Below are 25,306 nucleotides of genomic sequence, written 5' to 3' on the forward strand. Positions count from 1 at the left end.
AGGGGAGACTTGAATAAGGATTGTTTCGAATTAAAACAAACAGGGCAATGACTATCCTTTGACTTTTTTGTGCCTCACATGACCTCAATGGATATGTGGCCTCACACATGCCACTCAGTGGTTCAAATCGAAACTGCACAAGAAAAAAATTCAGTCATGAATTACCAATCACTTTTTCGTGCAATTCACGAGGATGCTAATGTTCTGGAGCGTCCTGCGCATCATTGCAAAGAAAAAAAACAAACAAAATTTGGTGTCTCTATTCCTTTAAAAAAGTTACATGTACATAACCCCATTAAAAATGCACAAATACAAGTCATTTTGTAGTTTATAGGATTAAACTACTATGTAGTTACACTAGTACCAAGAGGGACAGAATATGGTGTTAGATAAACACTGAAATTCATAAAAAAAAAAAAAAAAACTGGTGTTAGTTTAAAATGCCAGAACTCGCTACATCTTAATGCAGAGAGGCTTTACCTAGGCTCTACCTAATTCCACCTAGTCTAAATTGATCCAGAGTTGTTCACTGCAACATTCCTCATTAGGACGTAAAAAGCCACAAGATACCACTATCATAGCCGTTGAACACCGGTGGCGGGTAGGCTTCATTCTATAAATAGTTAAATCTCGTTACATGAGACACTGTTACAAGAGACACTCGGTTATAAGAGACATTTGAAAATGGTTTGGTTGGTTTTCCTATCTCTACCATGCTAACCACATTGCATACAAGAGACATGGTTACAAGAGACACTCGGTTACTAAGGACAACTTTTTCAGGTCCCTGGAGTAAATTCTTCACTATTTACAAGAGACGCAACCCAGGTGTGCTCATGCAATGCATCTGGAATGTACCAACTCATACATGATGCACTTCAGATTCCCTTAGCTAAATTCTGTTCCATATCAGTGTCCTTTTTATTGTGTATGTCAGAAACTGAGGAGTGCTTCCCCATGATTGGAAAGTCAAAACGGCATCGCATTACTGTTACCTACAAAGCAAATCAAAATGCATGAATTACACCCAGCATTTTTAACTCCTCACTGTTAAAATTTGATTACAAGATGAAAGCTTAGAATCCTGATGTCTTTCTCTTTGTGAATCATCTGAGGGTGACGAGCCTGTAAGCATCTGAGGGTGATGAGCATGTAAGAGTGCCTCAAAGGTATTAGAGCAACAGGAAGGCTTGCAAAGTGAAGTGCTTTACCTCTAGAATTTGGGAAGGAATACACTCTGCACTCACAAAAATACATACTAGTAAGAATAACTTCTTTAAGCTTTCCTGAACAATTTCCTGTTAATGTATGTGAATGCATTTATATACTGATGTGCAGTAAACTGATCAACACAGTGATTTAGAATATTTAGTTACAAGAGACCTTACTTACAAGAGACATGTTTTTCAGGTTCCTTGAGTGTCTCTTGTAACGAGGCTTTACTACAGAATTCAAAGGCTATGCAATTGCAAGTACTTCTCAGAGTATAACATCCCAAGACACAAAAGCAAATGAATAAAAAAAGACAGCATGACTAACATTGCCTTCTCAATGGCTTCAATCCACTTTTTCTTCATCTCTTCAGTTTTAGCATACATTGTGTATGCTGTCCTGTTCTCGACGTGCACCAGGTACCAATAGTACTGCAAAGAATAAAATAACAAGCATATCTGAACTGTTCAGTACAGGCCATGTTGTAGACAAAAGTGGGCATCTCAAAATCGTACTGTTACAGTGGACGATATGACAAGGATGTCTTGGGCAGTACTCTTGATGATGGCGCTGAAGCTAAAGCTGGTGTGTCAGAGCCTGAGCATTTCCTATGCGGCGCCCTGTGAGCAATTTCTAAACGGAGTCCCCGGAATAATTAAAGGACGAGTAAAAAAAAAGAATGGCACTCACATGCTGCTTCACTTTTTGCAATATTAAGAAAACGTCATGTAAGAAAAAGCAAGCAATAGACATCAACAATAAAAAAAATGTCATGAGATGTGCTGCAGGGAACAGCTTAATGGTAGTACATTCTAGGAGAGGTTACAGAAGCTGTTAGCCGCAGACTTTGAATCAGCCTCGGCCAGGCTGTACGTGTGTCTGACATGATGCTCATCTGCTATTTTACTCCGTCAATGATGCATTAAGCTGCCTTTCAGCCTCGCCCTATGCTAAACTCTATACCACTGTCCATGCCTTACCTATGTAACAACTTAAACTTTTCATTAAGTGGAGCAGATGTAGCGCCATTCATTCTGGACACCTAATCTCTAGAAAGAGCTGTTCCCAGTAAAATTATCTGTTTGAAATTCTGTTTCCATCCTTCCGGCCATGGTTAGTAATCTAGGGCCTAGATGAGCACGCTAACGTGTGACAATATGAGCTCGGATTCAGGTCGGTGTTTTATTTTGTTTTTATTTATTTACAGATACTGGCAATCCCATCCGGGATTATTGCAGGAAGGGCACATATAAAATTGTCAAGTACATGTCGCACATTGGAGTGGGCCAGGTTCGGCAACATGTTAATGGTAGCAGCAAACTTGTAGCGGTTTGAACAACGGGGTAATAAACAGGGTTCATGCTGATTTTCAGCCACAAAATTCAAGGATTTTCAAGAACTTCCAAGGACCTCCGACAATTTTTTTCAAGGACTTAAAAACGGATCATTTTGTTAAAGAAACGTTTCTTATATCTCAAGCATCTAACATTCATTACACAAGAGACTTCTCACAAGACCAAGGAAGCCAATTTCCTTTACATTAGTTGAACGTTTCATGAAAGCTCGCCTTTTTTTTTTTTTTTTTTTTCAAGTTCAGCACTGACGTTCACAATCTCCTTTGCCTTTTCTTTAGCAGTCTTCCTCAAACTGACTTAACAATCCATATTATTTCATTAGTAGCTGCTGCCTTCTCGATACAGGTGTCTGCAGAAGCATTCAACTTTGCAAGAGTCACTTCAATCTCTTCTTTCATTCCCTCAAATCTTCGACAGCTTCTCCATGACATCTCTTTTTATTCTGCTGCTTTGCACTTTTGTCTTGCTGCTTCTTTTTAGCTTCCAGAAAAGCACGGTAATGCTGTTTTGCAGAAGCCACGGACATTCTCAACTCTTTTGAGATACTATTCACTTTAGTTATGCCACCTGCTCTTTCCACAGCATCATACACAATCCGCTGGGATATACAAGAAACACCTTTCAGATCTTCCACAACTTCCATTCACACTGAACCTTTGCTCCACTTGCCTGCCAATGACGTTCAACAAATAGTAATAAAAATTGTCCACACCATGTGAGGTTCTGTTGAAAAGTATTAGCTTGTGCTTGTGATCCTGCAGAATATCTGTATATTCTGAAAGTGCAGTATCCCTTTGCATTTGTGTTAGCCTCTTTGCAGCAATCAATGCACCCAAAACTCTTTTAAAGCCCTCTATGTTCTTTGCAGGCTTTGAGCACATCTTCCTTGGGTCTAGTGAGATAAGGCCTGGAACTACAGCAGACTGCAGTGGGCTTTTGTCTAGTATTTTTTTCGTTACTGCCAAGAGGAACTGCTTGCATTCAATCTTAAATGTGAACACCTTCTTTGAGCTCGACTTGCAGCTTTTCACAACCTTTTCTGCTCTGTGGCCAATATCAACCTTCTCGAGTGAAGTGTGGTTTTTGGATGTTCTATAGCCATCTTCCAAATGCTTATTATCCTTGTAGATGAACACAGAACTGAGGCCTTGAAAAATTTCAGCAGGAGCTTTCTAACTGCACAGATAATGTCTTCTGCCAAAAGGAATACCAATGACTTGTCTGTTTGGTATAACAGAAGAAAATTCTGCAAGACCTAAAGGCTAAATTTATTGCAAAGTTGAGCTTTGTTGGCACAAGTGGCTCTCAACAGCATGGTAATATGTATTGAAAGGCCACGCATTTCGGAAGATTCACTTCTTTCTTCACTGCTGCCTCCACATAATTATTGATGTCTGAACAAAGACACAGCCTGGCATACCACAACTGCAACTGCAACGTGACTGCAACATTCTCGATCTATCGGTGGGCAACAAATATGCGGGGGAATAGGGTCTGTCCAGTAACAAGAACAAAGTCTCCCCTACGTGCCGAAGAATTGTGAAAAAGCATGCATAAGCTGGAGAGCAAGGGGGCCAGCCCCATCTACAGCCAAGCAGTGCTCGACCTCTGCTGCATGCACCGAGGAAACTTTCTTGCGTGGTGGCACAGCTGTTGGCAATGCTGAAGCCAATATAATTTTGCTTTTTTTACAGTGGGAAGAACATTTTATGGAATGGCTTTAGGTGAAGCCTGCGCTGCTCTTTCGGAGCGACGCATGCGTCCTTGCTATGTGCCGGTGAACCACTTGCGTCACTACTGTGTAGGCTGCCCACGCTTATGGTGCACCGGTTGATATTCCTAAACTACATTCGCACTGTCTCTTTCCACTTCACACCCAAACCTTGCTCTTGGAGTAGGTTACAGGGCTACGGTAGTTATGCATGGCGTCGGGCAGAGACATGGGACTTCGTCTGCTTCGAATCGCACCCACACTAACACACACCCACACAAAACTCATTGCCTCATGGTGGTCTTCCGGTAAAATCATCTGCAACAAGATGACTTGTGAAAACAGAAAATTTACAGGATGCTAGCGTTTTTTTGTGACCATCTACCCCACCACACCAAAATTCAAGAATTTTCAAGGACTCCATGAAAATTCCAAGACTCTCAAGGCCCTTGAAAACACTTCATCCAAATTCAAGGGTTTTCAAGGTTTTCAAGGACCCGCATGAGCCCTGAATAAAGCGCGAAAAGAGAGAATGGGTTAAAAATAAAAATAAATTAGATGCATATATTCGTATTAGTTATACGGTTTGATAAAAACAGGAAAAGATAACTAGATTACGTGACCGAACTCTAGGGGAAGAAAAATGATTGCTTGAATCTATCTGTCATGTATACGGCTGCCTTTCTATAGAAAATTCAAATTAGTTTCACCTCCAAAAAAAGTTTTGCCTTTGAATTGCTATCAGTGGAAGCTAAAAGCATTTCATGCCTTTCAGGTGCTGTTTCTCAAATCCACTGGTGAATACATAAAATTTTTTCTCAAAACAATGAGCTAGATAATATCCCCTTCAGGCTTCAGGCACAAATTTAGATCCACAGTAGAAGAGTGTGGGGAGATGGAGAGGGGGGAGAGAGACTTTTTCAAATTTCATAATTAATTGCATGCTAGAATTGCAGCCAAAAAACTCCAACCTTCTCTGCTCAATAATTTAGCTCTTTCTGTAGAGCCCTAATATGTTCATTGTACAACTCCGCATCATTTTTAACATGTCAATTATACTTCCTGTGACTCTCTAAAGCTACAGTAAGTTTAAATTTAAAGAAATCAACAAATTTGCACACATAAATGTGTTTATGCATTGAAAAAAAAAAGCATACAAATTTTACTACGCTATTATAACACTATGCATTATGTTAGTGTTTGTGTTGTAAACTGGACTACTTAGCTTTCTTGTAGCCTGCAATCACTTGAAGAGATTTTTTTTTTATTTCATTATCTAGAGAAATGGTGAGAATAGCTGAAAGGACTAAAAGGGGCTAGTTAATAGATGGATACAGCTGGGAAGGCAACAGCATGCTTTTGCAATTCCGTTTCTTTTTTTCTTTTACATTCAATGTGTCTTCTACACATTGCAAACGTTTGGCTCTGTCGCCGACATATCTGTCACAAGCTCCAATGTCATTTTCATTGCACTTCCGTCTATTAACTTATGCATGAAATAGGTCACAGTATATGGTCAATATGGCAAATAAATATGTTGTTTACTTACTCTAGTAGCCATCCTAGCATTTGCTGGTGCATTTTCAAGTCTGTAGTCGCAGAGAGCCAGGGAGGACTTGTAAATGTATTGCTCTCCCTGGAGAGGACATGAAGAGTATCAGTAGTGTGCAAATAGAGCATAAGTATCATGCAAAACACCAGGGCAGTAAACACACCAAACCACACAATCTGCAATCACAACAGCAAACCATTCACAATGCAAAAAGTAGAAGATCTTGCAAAGAAGACTTTTCTGCTTCATATTATACATGTATTTATGAAAAAAAAAAAAAAAGAGTAAAGACGAAAGTTTTTGCTCTGTACTTTGCTTATTCTTTACCATGCAAAACAGAACAGGAGCAGGCAAATGTGTCTTATTGTTAGTTTGTTTTATTTTCCCATGTCACTCGAATCTAACTTGTTCCACATTCTTGTCTATCAAGTATGTGTGTATTAGTGTTAGTGTCAATGCGTGGCATCTTTCCAAATGAACCCTCTCTTTTGCCTTCTGTCTCTGCTATGAGCAGCCTCCACAATTTTACTACACAACGTTTTAATTTAGTGGAGCCTGTGGGAGGACTAAATAACAACTCTAGCCATTTAAAGCTTTGCCGGATTATGCCAGCTCTTTTCATTTATTGGATGGTACAAGAGATCAGTAAAGGAAGGTATCAATCAGGCAGTTTGGAGTGAGGGAGAGGCCATTCGATAAGCATTTCAAAATAAATCTGTCCCAGAATTATGTCCCAGTCATTGATTGTGTGATAAAATAGCCATTTTTAAAACTGAAAATGGCATAAATCAGAAGGACTCTATGTACAAAAAAAAAAAAAAAAAATCAAAATTAGGCAGCACACATGCAGATTAACAAAGCCTGTATCAAAATACTGATAAATGCTTTTTAGATGCACATTCTAAAACAGCATGCAAGTAAACAAAAATAAAATTCAGAGACAACAAGGCTAAACGATGAAGCATTCTACACCAACACAACATCAATACTGAAAACAGCAGTTTACCCCAAAAAGTTTATCCATGATCTGAAATGCCAGCCAAAGAAGAAAAAAAAAGACAAAATATTTGTACATCCTTCAGTATATCAAGAGAATGATACGCAAATTAAATTACAGTTTTACAAAGGAAAATTTAGGAGGACAGCCCTGTCCACATCACTTGCAAACTAGAACAAACTGCCTGAAAACTAACTTAATGTCTCACCTTGGTTGACTTGCACATTAGCATCATTCGGTCGAATATGAAAATATATCTAGAGAGAGAAAAAAAAAACAGTATCAGCACAGTGCATCACTTCCAACACTGGAATGTAGCAAGCTAACTTACTTGACATGACTATGACACTAAGGGAGGAGCACTTTTTACAGTGTTTTAAGTGCAAAAAAGAAAGTTACCTTCACCCACTTACAAACATTATTCAAGCTGGCTTAGCAGTGGAAAAGAAAGAAGAAACGTGACAGTTTAGAAATGCAACAAACTGTATAATACTATGCCCATGCACCGTGCAATGTCAGTGCATGTTGCAGAACCAAATGTGGTTACTTTGAGACATTGAAACACCATTAACCAAACCAAACCATTTCTGATACTTAACGGAAGGTATATGCCCACACTGCTGAAATTCTTTTTACTGAACATCACACGTAACCATGAAGGTAGAGATTAGATGCTTAAACTCTTACAATTTCTTTTGAAATCTGGCATGAAGGCAACACCCAGACAGTTACATTTTGATATGTACAACAGGAATACAGGAATCCTTCACAAATGTAAGCAAGAGAATTATTGACTTTTATCATCATGAGGACAATAATGAAATGTGCAAATATGTAATATTACACTGCAAGGGAATCAGTAAAGCAATTTGAAATTTCTGGTAGCAAGGGCATCAAATTATAAATGCACGTTTGCACCCAACAACAGCATACCACGTCATATGCACTTAAAAAAAGAATTAATGACGAAAACCAATATTTCAACTGGAAATGAGCTAAAGCAAGAATCTGAGAAACATTTGTTGTCATTTCCGGACTGCATGCATTAGCCAGAATATGAAAAAAAAAAAAAAGGACCAAAACCAATATTTTTACTAGAAATGAGCTAAAGCAAGAATCTGAGAAACGTGCTGTCACCTCCAGACTACATACATGCATTAGCCAGAACTTGCCAGTAAGCTTTGTTCATCGTGGGTTTAGTATACCCTGCAACAGAAATTCCCCTTGATTGGTGTCAGTGTACACTGCAAGGTTAAAGGCACTGCCACAATAGGCTGGAGGACAGCCAATTTGGTCTGCCAAAACCGTGTCATTGTGATGGTGGCGTTTATGAAACAGTGCACTGATATAACTGCATCAACTACACTGCAACAACTGCGCTAGAGCAACTGCAGTGTTACAGTGACATATATCTGTTTGGGGGTGCCAGAAAGGTACTGTCCCGTGTCCTAGCTGTCAGCAAGATCAAGAATCTTGTTTATGTCTGATTAAATGTTCGCTCGACAGCAAGTCTCCAGATCAGCCATACACAGATGGTCGACACACTGATTTGCAGGTGTCACAAGGCTGAAAGGTCATCACACAGATGACACTCAGCCGTTAGTGGTGTTGCTGTAGCGAGTCTTTAGAATAGGGAGACCCTACTGGTCAGGGGGATAGGGTCTCCCTATTCTAAATTCTAAAGTGCGATTAGCCAGTCTCACAACAATGCAATTCCTTCAGCTTGACCGATCACTGGTGTCGGCACTGGTTTGGGGTTTGAAAAGTAGTACTATTTTAATAATGTGACACACTGTAACGGGAAGCCACAAACCCTAAACTATGCAAGAAGCGAGAGGGAATAAGTTTTATTTAAAAGCAAAGTTAATGACCTCACTGAGAAGGCTCCTCAGCGCAAGAGCCCTCTGGCACTACCCTCTAGCCTGGCATGGTCGATCAGCTTACGTTGTTCGCCAGCTCCTGTGGTCTCCCAGGAGGTTGGGGTAAGCGAGTGAATTAATGAATGGGACACTAAATGGGTATGGACAATCCCAGGTGTAGTGACAGAGTGTGGGAGAACTCCGCAGGTGGCACAGTTGGAGGCAAGAGAGTGAGGTAAAATAAGTGGCCAAATTGTGAGGTCCTAGGAATGAGTTGGTTTGAAGTTGTCTTCAGCATGTGCCTTGCAGCAAGTGGTTTAGGTATGATGGTGTAACTTCATCTGTGAATTTTGGGTGCGAGTGCAGGAATGGAGGCTTCGGAGGCAATCCAGTGGCTCCCAAAACGTTTGGTTCGTGGGCAAATGCATGAACAAGCTCATTTATGTGGATGCCCACACGCCCAGGAATGCATACAGTCGAGCCTCGTTATAACGAAGTAGTATAGGGAGCAAAACTTGGTTTGTTATATCAGCTATTCTTTATAAAAGGCGCCCAAATTCCTATAAATAAGTTTGCTAATAAAACAAAACAAGATATGCACTAATATAGACAACATAAAGGTGCGAAAACGCAGAATTTTTTAATTAAAAGCTTAGTATAAACATAAAATCTCGTGTTTCGTTCCGCATTGGAGAGCAAAAATGAATACTAAGAAGGGACGTTGCCTTCGCGCACAATTTGCGCAACGGAGCAAAGGACCCTGGGAGCTTACAGAGCGTGCACGAGTCGGTCGCAATGGCAGAGGCATGGCAGGGGGTCGCGCCAAGACAAGGCAATGGTGATGACATGTCAGTCACATGCCTGCCAGCCGTTGCATGGCCAGACTGTTGCGGCCGCTAAATGACGTGGCACATGAGCGCGCGGCCTAAACGCACTTCTGTGGCGGGCGATCCAATCATTTGAAAAATTGCATTTCTTGATGTCTTTTTCCGGCTCCTTTACACACCTTTTGCTGTTTTAATGCAAATTACCTGCTTCATTATTACTTATCTAGCGTCAAAATTTGAATTTTTTTGTTTCGTTATACAGGAAGACTCCCACAGAAATAAACATCAACCAAACTTTGATTTTAGTCCTTTTTTCCCAAAGTTCGCTATATCCGTGTTCGTTGTAACGAGGTTAGACTGTATAATGGTGATTTGTTGCTGTGATGATGATAGCGTGAATAGTATATGGGCTAAAAACGAAGTAATGATGCCTCTACAGCAGAGTCTATAGGCTGCTTGGAAGCCTGTACAGATGGTCATGCAGTGTGCAAGTGGGGTGCATATGTGTGCTATCAACCTATGTGACCACGCATTCAACCCTTGTGGTGCTGGTGATCCTGAGGATTGCTGCTGTTCAAGTAGTGCTGGCAAAAAGGGAGGCAGCTGTGTGGATGCCTGGTATTTCAGGGTGCGGCATTACGTCTGTATAAAAACTCTCTTGTGTTGCATAATTTTGTGAGACTGGATGCACACGACCACCTATGATCTTTATGGCGATATCTTGACAACAATTCAGTGTATTGTGTAGAGTATGGTTAGCTGCGTTTTAGTGAGGTTGCGGAATGGCAGGCAGCATTCCAGTCCACTGGTCGCTACTGTGTGTATAATGTGCAGGGTATCCTCTTCCTTATGTTCACGACTGTTTTTGGAGACAAGTCTGATTAGACATGCTTTGACTTATTTGAGCCTTATGAGATGTATGGCGTACATCAGTGTGGTTATTTGGGAACGAGTGAGTTGCTAAGGCAAATTCTTATGGTAGGAGTGAGAATAGGTAGGTTGATTACAGGCAGCTTAGATTTGATGGGTGCATAGGTGAGGCTAACAGATTGTGTGTAAGCTTAATAGTGTTGGTTGATGTTTACAGAGTGTCTTGCATATTATCTGATGCTCCAGTCATGGACCACATTCTGATATCATTGGCATACATCATGTGGTGGAGATAAGGATATCTGCAAGTAGCTTAGCTAATGGAATGACGGTGGTGTTGAATAGGAGAGAAGATAGATGCTGGTTTACTGGTTTATGGAGACATCGTAGTGACTGGGCTCCGTAAATTTCAGCCACCTGGGGTTTTTTAATGCTTTTAAGATAGAAATAGTCCTTATGGAGTACCACGATTGAGTAGACGGATGGTTAGTGATGTAAGAGTTCTGAGCATCATAGCTTCTACGCACTGCTTGTGCACACTAGGTTATAAGCTTGTACATATTTCTAAGTATGCATGCCAGTTTGTTGTTGCTATTGTGAATATGATGGGATGGTGGCCAACATTGTAGAAGGCTTTGTGTGTATTCAGTGCCAGTAGAGCCTGTGTGGCTTGTTTTCGAGTCTGGTTGCTTGATACAGTTTCTCTGAAGTGGTGTAGTATACTGATGTAGATAAATAAGTGGGTTGGAAGCCATACTAACTATGTATAAAAAAGCTGATGGCTTCCAAGTTATAGCCTTCAATATCATGATACGCCTTATAATTAACCTAAACAACTAGTGAGGAATATAGAACAAAGGATATAGGAAGGTTGTCTAATGATATCGATTTTGCCAGATATAGACATAAAGGTGTTGTTTGCATGTCTCCACTTTTGTGTCTGTCTTCCAGTGTCGGTTGCAGTACTTCGAAACCCATTCAATAGAGGTGTCATCCAAGATATTTAGAAGTTTATAGGTGATTTCATCTGGTACAGAGGTTGTATTGCAGATAATGTGAGCCAGGGTATACAAACACAACTGAACAGAATGCAAGGAAATAGCCAAAGAGGGAATACAAGAGCTCTAAGCCTACTTAACTTATATTTGCAAGATCCGTCTTTAGGTTTGGTTAGACCAAAAGTGCACCCAAATAAGGTATCAGCCACTAAGGCACAAACTGAAACTGAATTGGAAGATTGTGCCTCAACATTTCAATGAAATTACCCCTCTGTATTTAAAAAAAAAAAAAAAAAAAAAAGAAAAAAAAAAGAGAAAAAGGGGCCCACAGCTGCTATCTCGTGAAGCTTATGTACTGTCAGGAGCAGAAGTGGTCTATACCACCCATCGCGACATGGTTCACTGCTCTTGTGGTGCCCTCACACATTTTTGCCAAGCAGCAGGGCTGCGAATTGCAGGATAAAAGTGACATGCCCCTTGGTAACCTCCTTGCCTATCCTGACAGCAGGCATCGCCAGAAAATGGCATGACAATGCAGTCTAACCATAGCCGGTGATGTATACATCACTTTTGTCCCAGTAGGAATGGAAGGTCACTTTGACTATTGAAAGTTACTTATACTCCACCAAACAACTCGTTTGTCCCTGCCTGCTGATATGATGTAATTCAGTAAGCGAAAAACACTAACAACAACAAGAAGCACACGCAGTGCAATCATTACACACAGTGAAAATGAAGTTAAAACTGAAAAGGGGTTCCCTAGTATTTGTATCCACACAATTGTGCCCGGAATATTAAACCTCCAAAAATAAATCATAAATACTATACTCAAGCTCAGTATTTAATGTCTGTGGGAACCTAGAAAAGAAAAGAAAATAAATGATGAAAGTGAAGCTTTCTTTTTATAGTTTGTGTGCACTCAAACTAAAGAAAAAGAAGCTAATATCTGGTACAGTTACTCTTCTGCTACAGATAATAGCAAGCACCAATCATCGCAGGAGCTCTTGCACACCCTGACAAATTCTCACATTAAAATAGTACTAAGGGAGGATGCAAGGCTAAAATCACAATTTTCACCAAAAGAATGTGTTTTTAAATTTTGAATGTTTTGGATTGTGCATGCATTAAAGAAACTTCTCCCCAAGATTGGTTGTCATCTATGCAGTGCATTTTTTTTTCGCAAGATGGGGTGCACTCATCACCAAAAATGCCTATGAGCGCCTATTTTAAGCCGCAGCTGCATAGCGGACAAAAACCTGAATGCAGAGTGTATCCCCAAGTTATAATGTGTACTTCTCACGCTCTCTAGTGAAATAAAAGCTCCTATTGAGGGTACGGTAGACAGCTAATAAGGAAAAAAAAAAAAAAAGGCCAAATTTTCGACCTTTGCAACAGCGGACTGGCTAGTAAACCAAAATAGAAGCTTGGTTTGACTAGAACGGAGCATGCAACCCTAAAACACTGTTCTCGCACCATTGGGAGCCTGGCTAATGAAAGTGGTCAACAAGCTGGAGATAGAATGGAGATAGAATTTGGAGCCTAGATGAAGATGCACACCCAGGAAGCAACCGAGCAAAGATATTTCCCGAGCGCAGAATACATGGGTGCTGGACAGCTGTAAAGCTGTAAAGCCAAGGAAAAAAAGAAGCAAATCTAAGCGATCGCCACAGAGCGGTGATGCTTTCAAGCTGGTTTCTGAACTAAATTTTTCTTGGGAACAAGTACTTCTTGGGTACCTAATTATTCCACAAGAAGATTACTCATTAGGATAGCTGCAAAATTTTTCTATTTGAGCCTCAACTTCCTAGCATCTTCGAGGCGCTGCAGATGAAGTTATGTGATGTTAGGAAGATAGAAACCGGAAAGCGTGGCGTGATATGGTCCATAGGGTCACAAAGAGTCTGCCACGACTGAACTGAACTGAACTGATGAAACAGACTATATTCTAATAAGAGAAATATAAGACATCCCTGAAATTTTATCCTTCTTGAACACAGAATCACAAACAGCTAGGCAATATAGCCACAATGTATGATGCAGATCCTAAAACACGTGGCCAACCGCCAGCACTCATGCTACCCTACCTTGCCCAGCTGCCTCAATTCAAGAGCAATTTTACTGTGGAACAGGCCTCCTTGACATAAGTTGCCAGCGCCATGACAATGCCAACCTGACTGTTCCTGTGGCGGCTGGCACAAGCATGAAGCGGGTACCGGCAATGAGATTGTAGAGCAGAACACCATAGCATTTTGGCTACACATGGTCAGTTGACAGCTATCTCAAGACAGCAGCCAATGTCAGATGGCACTGGTTAACTATGAAGCTCACCACCAGCGTGCTCAAGACAAGGCTGCTTACCTCTGCACATCCAAGAAGTTGATAGAAGTTGTATGGATAATCTCCATAAAACCAGAAGTATCATAAGTGCACTTTTCAGGTATTTGGATCCAATTCTTATGCATTATAATAAAGTTCAGTATTAGTTGCCACTTACCTATTTTTAATCTTGTTGTTATCATCATGTGACTTAATCTTCAGTTCGCCATCCTTCAATAACCTGCCGTAGTCTTTCAACTCCATATTTTGGGGCTGGACAAAAATGTCTTGGTTTCAACCACCAGGTGCATCATATAACACAAATTGCAAGAAATATAAAAACAAAAATAATGCAGGAAAGCTACAGTTATAGATATGATAAACAGATGAATTATGACTTTAAGGAATGACCCATGCATGCCCCATTAAAACATTTGGACATAGGTGCTGTGCCTCCTCTGATGCAAGCAAATTCATCAAATAATTATCTTTACAAGTGTCTCGCAGTTCCGTGCTCATTTTTAGCACACAAGAAGCAAAACATATTGGGCTTAATGTTAATAAGTTACAACATATACACCTCTAAGTTGTATAGCATGTGCAAGTTTTACCACACTGAACAGCAAAGTTCACCTCTGTCCTTTCTCATGACCTTTTGTAGACACGCTGCACAGCGGTGAATAAAACAGCGTCACGGCTATTCTGAACATTATGTTACAGATGACACTATTTGGCTGTACAACATTCTTGCACAGCATTTAGATAAAGAAACAATTTATGTTAATGAGGACCAACTAAGAAGATGGGACCAGTGTTGCCAATTGAAAAATAGAAAACCGCTAAAACCCGCCAAATTCAATAGTTGCATCAAGAAGGGCCCTGAAGCCACTCTTCCCGAAGCTTCTGCGCATACATGACAGGTTCCAGTCTGCTGAACCGAAAACCTGGCATCAGCAGACTTGATATCATTAAAGATGCCGCAATATGAATTCAAGGTGCAGTGGGCATGTTTGAATATTCGCCCCCTTTGAGATCTCAGTGACGTCATGCACTCACAGCAACGTTCTCTTCCAGAAACTAATATAATTTTAAAGAACTTGAAACAAAAAAAATTCAATAAAGATACCAACATCGCCTAAAGACTACTAAAAATCCTGCATCCTGCAATACATTTTTTCCCACTAAACAGTGCAATAACCCACTAAATTTAGCTGAAAAATGCTAACTTGGCAACACTGGCTGTAACTATTTTGTTCTGATCATCTTGCAGAAGTGAGCAAATTTTTCATTTAAACTTTCAGCCCGGAATCAAACAATTAAAAGAAAGTCCATAAAAATAAACACAACATCACAGTAACACATATAGCACTAGAAAGAAAACCAGCAATTTCGTCAGGTGTAAAAAGATGCATGTGAATACTTGGCACAATGGCCACCTTGGAGCTTTCCATTGATAATATGGACATAATGTTAAAGCAGAGCTGTGCAATGTCAAATGGTTAAGTATAGTCATATTATGACAACCTGCTGACCCGGTGGGAGGACTATTTGTAATAAAAGTGCTGCAGCCAGGCCAGGCAGTCAGCTGGGTGCCTGCTCTGAACAGCTCAACTTTGTTGTGCCATTCTATTCTTAGAAGTGACAACTGACAATGCAGATTGAATCCGATGGCAGAGCAGTGTTGAATGTAAGAACATGGCAGTACGCAACGTACATAGGCGAAGGAGCACCGAACAAGGGTAAAGGGGGGACGGCTGAGTTCGCAGGTCGAGTAAATGTTTCGACAAGTGGACTTGTCTTCGTCTGGCCCAGACGAAGACAAGTCCACTTGTCGAAATGTTGACTTGACCTGCGAACTCAGGCGTCCCCCCTTTACTCTTGTTCGGTGCTCCTTCATACCGTGTAAGCCATTTTCTTCCTCTCGTTCTACCTGGATACATAGGCATAGGTGGCCACTGGGAGGCTAGAACTGTTCAACGTGGATATGAATGAGTAGGCGGAGTATTAGGCGCATGCTCAGCTGCACTTCACTGCCAGTGATGCCACCAAAAAAAGCAGTACTCCTAACACCATGTGAGCAGGCAACATATACACTGGTACAAAGCTTGTGTGCACTAATGAAGCCACTGGATGCGATGCTATGGCAATTTTCGCAGCAGTACTAACACCCTGTGATCAGGCAACATATACAGTGGGACAAAGCTTTTGTGCACTAATGAAGCCACTGGATGCGATGCTATGGCAATTTTCACAGCTCCATTTCAAGCTGAAGGTGCTCGAGGTCATGGCAAGCTTAAATTTTGGATGACTTTACTGCAGTTCTGAACAGAAATGTATGACTGCATGATGTGGCATCAGATTGCCTGTGAAATAAATAATACAGGAATGAAGAAAAGCCTCTCGGAAACTGCGTATTTGACCTTGGAATATGCCAAAGAGCTGCTAACTGCCACTGAATCCACGAGGAATGATTCAAACACAAAACATGCAAGTAGCACCACCAGCAAATGATTTATGGACAGCCAACTTGGTAGCACGACCACATCATGAAGGGATAACGTTGAGTGGGAGTGCTGGGCACCACGCAGGGGGCAAAGACTTAGTGACATGGTGCATGCACATTACAAGCATTTGACTCAAGCGTGGAAAGCAAGGGCACCTGACCACACGACATGTGGATGATAAGAGTGGCTGGACACAAGATCATGCAGGTCCAACCACAGTCACAGGAGTTGGTCACAACCAACATAGCGAAAAGTGATTTCCAATATATCTGGCTTCCGTATGGTACAGTTTCCTGCAATGTTTCAGCGTGAAAAGGATGACTTCCTGGGCGACCTGCTATATGTTGCCATTTACTTCGACGACAGGCTTGAATGTTGGAAGCATGTGTGCAAAGTTCTTGGATGCCTCGAAGGCTGTGAACAATAACAAGTCCATACCAGAGTTGCATCCTCCATGTGTTCTACGCTGGGTGTTGATCTTATCTGGATGCAACTATGTTTTGAGATACAGGCCTGGCAGGCAGCTCCTTCGTGCATATGTTCTCAGTTGGCTGCCTTGCTGGAAAGCGAGCAAACGCTGATAGCCCTCCAGAAATTTTCATGCTCCAGAGTTGCTATTCAAGGGTGCTATCAGCATCAACTGTGACAGCAGCCACCAACAAAGAACCATGCTTGTTACAGTTGTGAGAAGCTTTGTGGATGGGCATGGAAGGCATTCGAAGTTTAGTTTCTACAGTTCAACGTCCACAATGACTGCGTCTTGTTAGGGAGCAAAGTAGTGACTGCTACAAACTGAAATACTGCAACTTCCAAATGAAAGTCTTCTTGGGGACCCAAAAATTGAAGTGGTTGCCCAAAGCCACGTTTGGTGACTGGAGCTGGATAAAGCTGGATAAAGAGGATAAAGCATGCTGTATTCGTCAGGAGTCAGTGAATGCCAAAGCCAGTGCCTGCTAGGCCATTGTCTTGTTTGCATGTGAATTACCCAGAACCAGTGAAGAATGTATATCTGTACATTCTGCTGAATGCACCTACGAAATGGATAAAGCTCTATCCAGTGACGACTACACCCACAATAGTTACCGTCCAGTACCTGAGACTGAACTTTGCACATGAAAGCTTCTGGACGTCGTCATGTCATCATTTGTGCGTGACAAGTTCAAGCTCTATTTGCAGAAGAACAGCAGCCAGCCGATACTGGTGCCACTACAGAGCGAGTGGTGCAGAAGAAGGCTGGCAAACATGGCCAGCCTGAATTTCTACTCAGCCAGAAGTCAGCCCTTGGCTTACTTTGGTCAGATCTGAGAATTGTAGTCATGGCAAAGCAGCTCCATAAAAATATTTGCAGGAACTAGAGGCCAGTGAATATGGCTAAACTGCAGTCAGAGAACAAAAGTCTGTGCAGAATTTTCGACCTGGGCCGAGTTGGGTACCACCAATGGTGGAGCTGGAACAAGCCTTTTCAGCAGTGCTGCAGCTTGCAAACGGCCACATGCGGACGAGGCACCAAGATCGTGCACGAGCAGCACCATGAAGGAACAGGGATTGCCGCATAGGACTCTTCCGAGCACTATGGCTGCCAAGCCTATTGCTGGGGAGTAAGGTCGACTGGCACCCGACATTACAGCTGCCGACATTGGGCTAAACCGAGGATGACAAAAACATGCCTCCTAGGTCCTCTTGTTTCGCCACTGACACCCTCAATGCTGCAGGTTATCGGGTTAGTTTCCATGTATACAAGTGTTTATGTGCAGGTCCCTAATCTATATTTGCAAGGAGAGGTGTTATATTTAAGACAACCTGCTGACCCAGCAGGTCAGTTAAAAAGGACAGAGATAAGACTAATTCCAAGTGAATTAAAATTAAAACCCGCACAATTTTCAGCCAAACACATCAATTAAAAAGAATGCAGTATGTTTTTCTGGAATGTAATAGTTCCTTAAACATGGCTCATTGTTCGTCCCATTTAATAGAAACCACATCCTCTATCCACACAGACAACAACCCAACATAGTGAAATTATTATCAAGTGAGATGATGAATTTAAAATTGCAATTGACAATGTATTCATTCAGATAAATCATTGTGCTAAATCCTGTCATTTCTGTTAGCTTGAAGTAGATATCAATTTTGCACCTTTATGGCTGTCTCTGCCAAAAACGAAACCCATGCAGTACAAAGCATTGGTGCTTTGTATGAAATAAAAAATGCTCTTTTTCTTATTTACTTCAAGCTGACGACTTGAATAAAAACTCCAGGTAAGCAGTAACAAAAAAAAAGAAAAACCTGGGAATTTTTTTTGCATCCCTGGCTGTTGCATGACATTTTTATACTACTGTAACGATTGTACAGGAGGCAACCTTTTGAACTGTTTTTCAGAGAAAGAAAAAAGAAAAAAAAAAGATCAAAACCCATAGTTTCTTCATGTTATCCAAACTGTAGTTACCTTTTTATTAGGACATAGAAACTAACAGCACTGTCAACACCCCCTCTGTGTAAATCTTTTTTTTTTTTTGTTTTGTGCCTTTGAACTGTTCAGATAATGTTGAACCAACTTGCCCAACTTCCAACAAAGAATTTCCAAAACCTGCAATAAAGCTTACCAAGTCAACATCAGTAATGCTAGCTTGGATGTCTGCAATTATTTGAAGAGTTTCATTGTCCCTTTTCACTTCATTAATGTAATGAGCCAAGTCCTGTAATGACAAGAACATAGCCACAATTAAGGCTACACACTCAAAACTTCGGTCACTGCTTATTTTCTGGCTATGAAAAAGCAAAACAAGCAAAGAGCCACCGGAGCCATTACATGGCAAAAGCCAGCTAAAACGCTAAAACATCCAGTAATGCAGTCCGACCGCACGACGACGTCACGAGATTGATTAGGAATGCGGCAATATTATTTGCATGCATTAACGACACTTTAGTTAAGCTGCAACTACCAAGGCAAAAAATGCAGAGCAGTCCTTACAAGCATAGCTTGCAAAGCCTTCTCCAAACCATGATAGTCTTCATGGGTCTCAGCTGTGTTCTTCATTAGTTCCTGAAATTTATAAAAGGCATGCTTACAGTACACAATGATTAAAGCTTGTTATGCGCTACCTCTAATAATTTGGAAAAGAAGAAACATGCAAATTGGCCCACTAGTGAGCTAAGCTATTAACAAATGTGCCCCAAAGTTGAAAGATTGAAGGAGGCAGAAATCTGAATGTGTACACCGCAGTGTGCCTCACAGCTAAGGTATACCTTTGATAGGTGAGCAAATTTGACAATTAACGATACTGTTATTCTTTAGCATTAGATATAATCATCACTACCTCATTAAAAAATAAATCTGGCATAATTAATGCCTACATAAATGTGCAAAAGATACAATAATAGCAAATGCTGTAGCTGTCACAAATGCACCATTTTTGTACCATACAGTGATTCATTTCAAACAGCCATATTGTTGCTATAACTCACCTTGAGTAACAAGTGGTATTTTAAAACCCTCTGCATGGGAACAGAAAGTAAGTCGCGCAGCTTAAACTTTCCATCGTTTGCTTTTTGCTGGCAATTCTGAAATGAAAAACAAATAAACAAGTTTGCTCAAAGTAGTCCCACAAAACAAATATTTAACCTCTCACTAAACAAAACAGAACATGACCCATTGACAAAATTTTCTTACTTTACTGCACTTTGCTTCACTTGGCTACAATAGTTAGGACAACAACATAGACATGCACTTACACTAGCCAATTTCAAGTTTGTAGTGCCCTAATTATGGGGCCAAATATATATATTTCATTATGCAGCTTCTTCCACAAAGTTGAATCTATGCATTATTTGTATCGATTTTAATGCCTATTTAAATGATTGACTACACACTCATCAGCAACTGCTCAGTGTTGTTATATCAAAGTAGCTCACCAAAACAGACTGGTTGACCAGTTGCTTTTTGGAACAAAGCTCATCGATTTGCTCTTGAGCCTTTGGTAGATTAGAGCAGTAGTCACCATACACAATAAATTTATCTTTCCAACGAAGAAAGCAATCACTGATTTTCAGGTGCTGAGATGAAATGCAGGCTTTGTGCAGGTCTGCATGAAAGCCTGTATGAGTCTCTGCAAGTTCCTGCAAAGACCACAAAAATTCAGTACTGCTTTGTTTGCTTCTTTGCACTGTCACAAGATGTAAATACACTAACAATTAGCACATATCAGCAAATGCACTCATTTCACACTTGACTTCAACAGCACAAGAATAGAAAAGCACTAAACCAATTTTATATGCAGGCAACTCTCCAAAAGAAGATCATTTCTGAAAATTTACCCTGCTGATGACACAACACTTGGCCATATGCTTTAACTCCTTTATGCTCACAAGTGAACTCTTTTCTGCCATGAAAGAGCCCAAGAATTCATCACGTTGGTCAAAGTTGGTGCAATAATTTTCTGGATAAAACGCTCAATGAAAGCACCTTTTGAAAGTCTTAACTACTTTAATACCATTCTGCAGAGTTCATACCATTCCTTGATGGTCACTGATGGTTGATGTGTAGGACCCTCATACATGTGGCAATTAAGTGGCCAAAAAAGTTGCTCATGCTACAGCTTATCGTTAATTTAGCTGCTTTGCAAAGCACTGCATCTAGACCTCGCCATCTTCGCATAAAGACTTAAGCTCTTTTTCCAGGGAGCAAGCAAACCTCACAAGCATTCTTTGTGCCAGCTGCCTGCAACATGAGCAAGTAAGGGTAAAAATTATCGGGTTTTATGTCAACTTTGCTTATACACTTCTCTTGTCCTTCTATAGTTACTGTGGCACGGTGGCCTATGCTCAGTGCTTGCACATATGCTCGTGTTGGCTTTAGAAAATACAGACTGACTTTCTTGCTCCAACTGAGGCCCCTATGAATTGCTGTTGCCAATAAAAAGGCTGCTCAGTGATGGTTAACAATAAACTAGCATCCTATTGCAGTGAAGAACGGCAAGGGCTGAAATAAACAAGAGGCAAGCAAAGCATAAAGGCCATTTTTAACAAAAAATTTACCTCGCAAGTATCGTTCTACCCAAAGAGTTATGGAATGATGCAATTTTTTTCATCTATATCACACTTCAAGGCAAAATCCTTCAATAGACTCAAAAAGAGGTCAGACAGTTTGTGAAGCCCACAGTCTGAGAATCACTGATATATATACATGGAATTTTGCTGCAAAAGTAATATAAGACAAATATAACATCGAAAATGTATGCAGCATTTTTTTTTTAAACACATATCACAACATGAAAACACACATATACAAAGCACAACAAATATTTACAGCACTAACCTTTATGTGCTTGAAAATAATCTCATTTTCTTCAGGAGTCAAGACATCCTTCAAAGGGCGCATAAAATCCTTGACAAAGAGAAGAAAAATGAAATGCTCTAAAAAGTGGCCTAGTTCTTTTCTCAAATAAACCACTCATTGAAGCATGCAAAATACTCACCAAGTAAAACAATTTAAAGTTCAGTGGATGCAATACTAAACAGGGTAAGTCAGTCTGCACATCACACAAAATAATCAAGTGCTAACTGCTTTGAATAAACATGCATCACATAGACAAGCTTTATAAGACTTGTAATGACAATTCGCAAACAATAGGCTTAACCTATTTGTTGTGCTAGTTTCACGGCAAGAAAGCATACCTAAGTAACAACCAAAAAGTTAATTTTTTAAGCAAAAATTGACCGATGCATTATATAGTATAGGTGCCAAAGCGGATGTCGTAACAAAAAGATGCCCCTGTTTGGCACTTTAACTGATGACTAGTGACTATAAAAAAATAGATACATATAGAAAAAAAAACAATAAATGTTTGAATTTTACAATATAATGTTCTTCTTGCGATTCAAGAACTTTTTTCAATGCTATTGCAAAGAATTGCACTTGTGAAATTCTGCGATATTCACAGAATGCAGCAGACTATTCATTCAAAAATAAAATGACTGTCACTGCTTTTTGCACATGTGGTTTGGGTAAATGATACCACCTGACCTCACACTTGGGACATCTCACAACTTGAGCACATTTGTAATATATTAACCTTACAGAGAATTTAGAGTACTTTTAATAAGAATAATGTTTGTGCACTGCTCGAGGTTGCACACTTATGACTGAAATAACAGTCTGAACTTGTGTAAAATAGATTCAGCAATCTGGTGGTTGAAAGATTGAATTATTTCTCTGTCCCACTATCACGTTCTGTAACCAATAAAAAGTAGAGAATTTGACATTTTATTAAAAGCATATCAGCATGCTTGTAAAAATATTCATAAAGAAGAATGCTAGCAAATGACAAATGCAAAAATTGACTTGGTCTAGTAGGCAGGGCCTTTTTTTTTAGAGCCCTTGTTGACATGCATTATTTTTGTGCTATTCAAAAAAAGTGTCTGTAAAGTAGTTCTATAAGCCCAAAAGACACCAAATACTTACTCGAGTAATCATATTGAGAGCTTCAATATAGTTTTTTTCAGTTTCTATGAGCTCTTTGATACAGTAGTCTCTTTTTTCTAAAGGTGCGGTTGGAGCTGCAGCCGGAACCTAAGGCATGACAAAGCAAAAACTGGAACATCAGAGGAGTTCAGCCTATTCTTTGCACTGCTTATACTGCTACATATTCAAGTTCTATTTAAAGGCTTGCCACAAAGCTCAAGAAGCATGCATTTATGAAGGAACACACACTCTTGACAAAAAGGCATGCAGGAAGGCCCAGCACTTTTAAGAACTACTACGCAATAAACAGAAAATACCACAAAATACCACCTGCATTCTTGCCAACTTGAATTTCGCCTGCACGAGCTCAAGCAACAAATAGCCCAGTCAATATATGCTGAATGTTGTACGACAAATGTTACAATAATTAGAACAATTAAGTATAATGCTGACATTATGTAGCATTCGAGCAGTAAGCAATGAGTTAGAAAAAAAGCAATATCTGGGCTGATAATTTTGAAAAAAGGGCACATTGTAACCTATAAAAGCCAACCAATCGGCAATCAAAATAAGAACTCGAACTAGCAAACAAACCAACAGTAACAAAACGAATTACTAATTGTATCAGTAGTTCCTTTGTTTTTACTAGAGCAGAAATAAAGGTCAACTAGAACGAACATTCGAACTTGATCTTTTTTAGCCAAATCAATATTTCCATAGAAGTGCAGTACCGTATTAGTCTTTCACTTATTTTTGCACCCATGTTTAAAGGGCAACTCCCAAGTCTTTTCACCATTTTGAATTCACAATCATATCACTTTCTTTACAGCCCCCTTTCTCTGGTAGAGAAAATAATTTTTCGAAATGTGAATTCCAGGTATTTTGAAAGGGCAAAAACTAATGAACAAACCTGAAGTATATTTTCACAATTTATGACAACACGACATGGCAACCTATGATATTACAGCCCCAAAATGTGTCATGTGCTCGTTGATTAGCTAAACTGGTGACTCTAAATGACAGCTGAAAATTTTGTCTTGCAGCAAACAGAGAGAAAATGTAGGCAGCCATACATCCAGTGACATCATGCACCCAAGTTTGCCCATAGAAATCTCCTTACTTGAGGCCACAAAATTAGAAATTTTGAAATTAATTTGGACGCGACAAAAAATTGAGCTGTTGTGAAATTTGGCACATATGGCCAGAAAGCTGAGCAGACCACACCTATAAAAATTTGAGTACAATCTAAGAAGGTCCAAAAACTGATGGAGTTGCCCTTTGAGAGAAAAGTAAAGCCCCAATGTAACAGAGAAAACATTTGCAAATGCCGCATCCTATCCACCTTAACTGAACGCAGAACTGAACAGAACTGCTCAGTTGAAATGTTAGTAATAAATAAACACAGTATCTCAAATGATGCCATGGCGTTACCATAGCTTCTTTACTTCACACACCATACTCTATGATGTATAAAAAAAAAATTCACTCATGAAAAAAAAAAAAGCGAAATATAGGAAAACATAGTGGCAGCTCAAATGCTTTGCTCGAATCACTGCAGCGTTCAATCAAAATTAGCAGGTGCGGGGCATTGACAGAGGGGCGCATACCTGTAGCCTCCGAAATGCACAGAGGTCTTCATAGATGTCCTCATCATCATTGGTCACTGCCTCGTACTCATACTCGCCAAACTCGCCAAAGGCCTCGTTGCTGACATGCACAAGACATGCAAGGTTGAGCACACACGGCAACACATGGCAGCACAGACACACAAGAGCAAACAAAAAGCATGGCAGAGGACAAATGGTTGGCTCAGTTACGCACTGCACACACATGCATGGGTGCCTGCCCCAACCAAATACAAAACACATCTCATCAACTGAATAAATCTGACTCATAGTGTTCAAAACGAGAAGGCGAATATTATTCTGATCATACCTAGCCATTACCTCAAGTACTGACAACGAAACAACAAAGAGCTGTGTCTAGCTGTTCTGATCACTTTTGCAACAAACTATATTCGGTAAAACAGCTAGAAGTGACGACCCACTGAGGATGAGAAACAAGTAATACAATAAAAATGCCAGTCATGCCAGCATCCAACAAACATGCAACAAACAGTGCGCATAAATATGAGTACAAAGAATGCACTGGTAAATGATGTACAACAATGTCATATGCAGTAAAGTGAAAATGACAAGACTAAAAAAATGGGAGCGTTCGAACTCCCACACATCTTCCTATTAAATTTCCCACAAACAAAAGACTCCCAGGCACATGTAGTGTTTCGCGGCAGAACAGGTACACTAATAAAGATGTCTTTTGCATCAGTTGAGACATGTTGAAGTTTGCCACATTGCAGAACATGGCCAGAAGTATCCAAACAAAAGCATGCCAAGAAGCAGCAGTCACGGCACCAAGCTCATAGCAACAGGCATGCCAACAACTGCTGCGGCAATAACAACAAATACATTTACTATTTCTTCCGCACAAAGTAGCACGGATGCAGCCATAAAAAACAGAACCATGCTCTTACCATTCATTCCTGGAAGGAAACTGGAAGGAAATATCTGGACATATGCTCGGCTGATGCACAAGGTAAGCTGTTTCTGCATGCCCAAAGCTATACGCCAGGTACTTGTGTTGTA

General features: G+C 40.3%; 1 protein-coding gene across 3 annotated transcripts in view; it reads right to left on the reverse strand.

Annotated features, from left to right (window-relative positions):
* Positions 1-25,306, reverse strand: part of LOC146202771 (proto-oncogene vav-like) — a 287,899-nt gene that overhangs the window by 39,998 nt on the left and 222,595 nt on the right. For 2 of the 3 annotated variants that reach the window (XM_084588327.1, XM_084588325.1), the window contains exons 6-15: positions 22,662-22,769; positions 21,516-21,584; positions 20,114-20,317; positions 19,667-19,762; positions 19,173-19,244; positions 18,805-18,897; positions 13,876-13,970; positions 7,036-7,084; positions 5,828-5,914; positions 1,540-1,643 (exon numbers count right to left, since the gene is read on the reverse strand). In XM_084588327.1, coding sequence (XP_084444453.1) covers positions 1,540-1,643; positions 5,828-5,914; positions 7,036-7,084; positions 13,876-13,970; positions 18,805-18,897; positions 19,173-19,244; positions 19,667-19,762; positions 20,114-20,317; positions 21,516-21,584; positions 22,662-22,769 — 977 coding nt within the window. Of the gene's footprint in view, positions 1-1,539; positions 1,644-5,827; positions 5,915-7,035; positions 7,085-13,875; positions 13,971-18,804; positions 18,898-19,172; positions 19,245-19,666; positions 19,763-20,113; positions 20,318-21,515; positions 21,585-22,661; positions 22,770-24,268; positions 24,369-25,306 lie in introns of all 3 variants that reach the window. The other variant, XM_084588326.1, reaches the window with a different exon arrangement.

Source organism: Amblyomma maculatum, chromosome 1, assembly GCF_055883805.1.
Source record: "Amblyomma maculatum isolate TAMU_Amacu chromosome 1, ASM5588380v1, whole genome shotgun sequence".
Lineage (NCBI taxonomy): Eukaryota > Metazoa > Arthropoda > Arachnida > Ixodida > Ixodidae > Amblyomma > Amblyomma maculatum.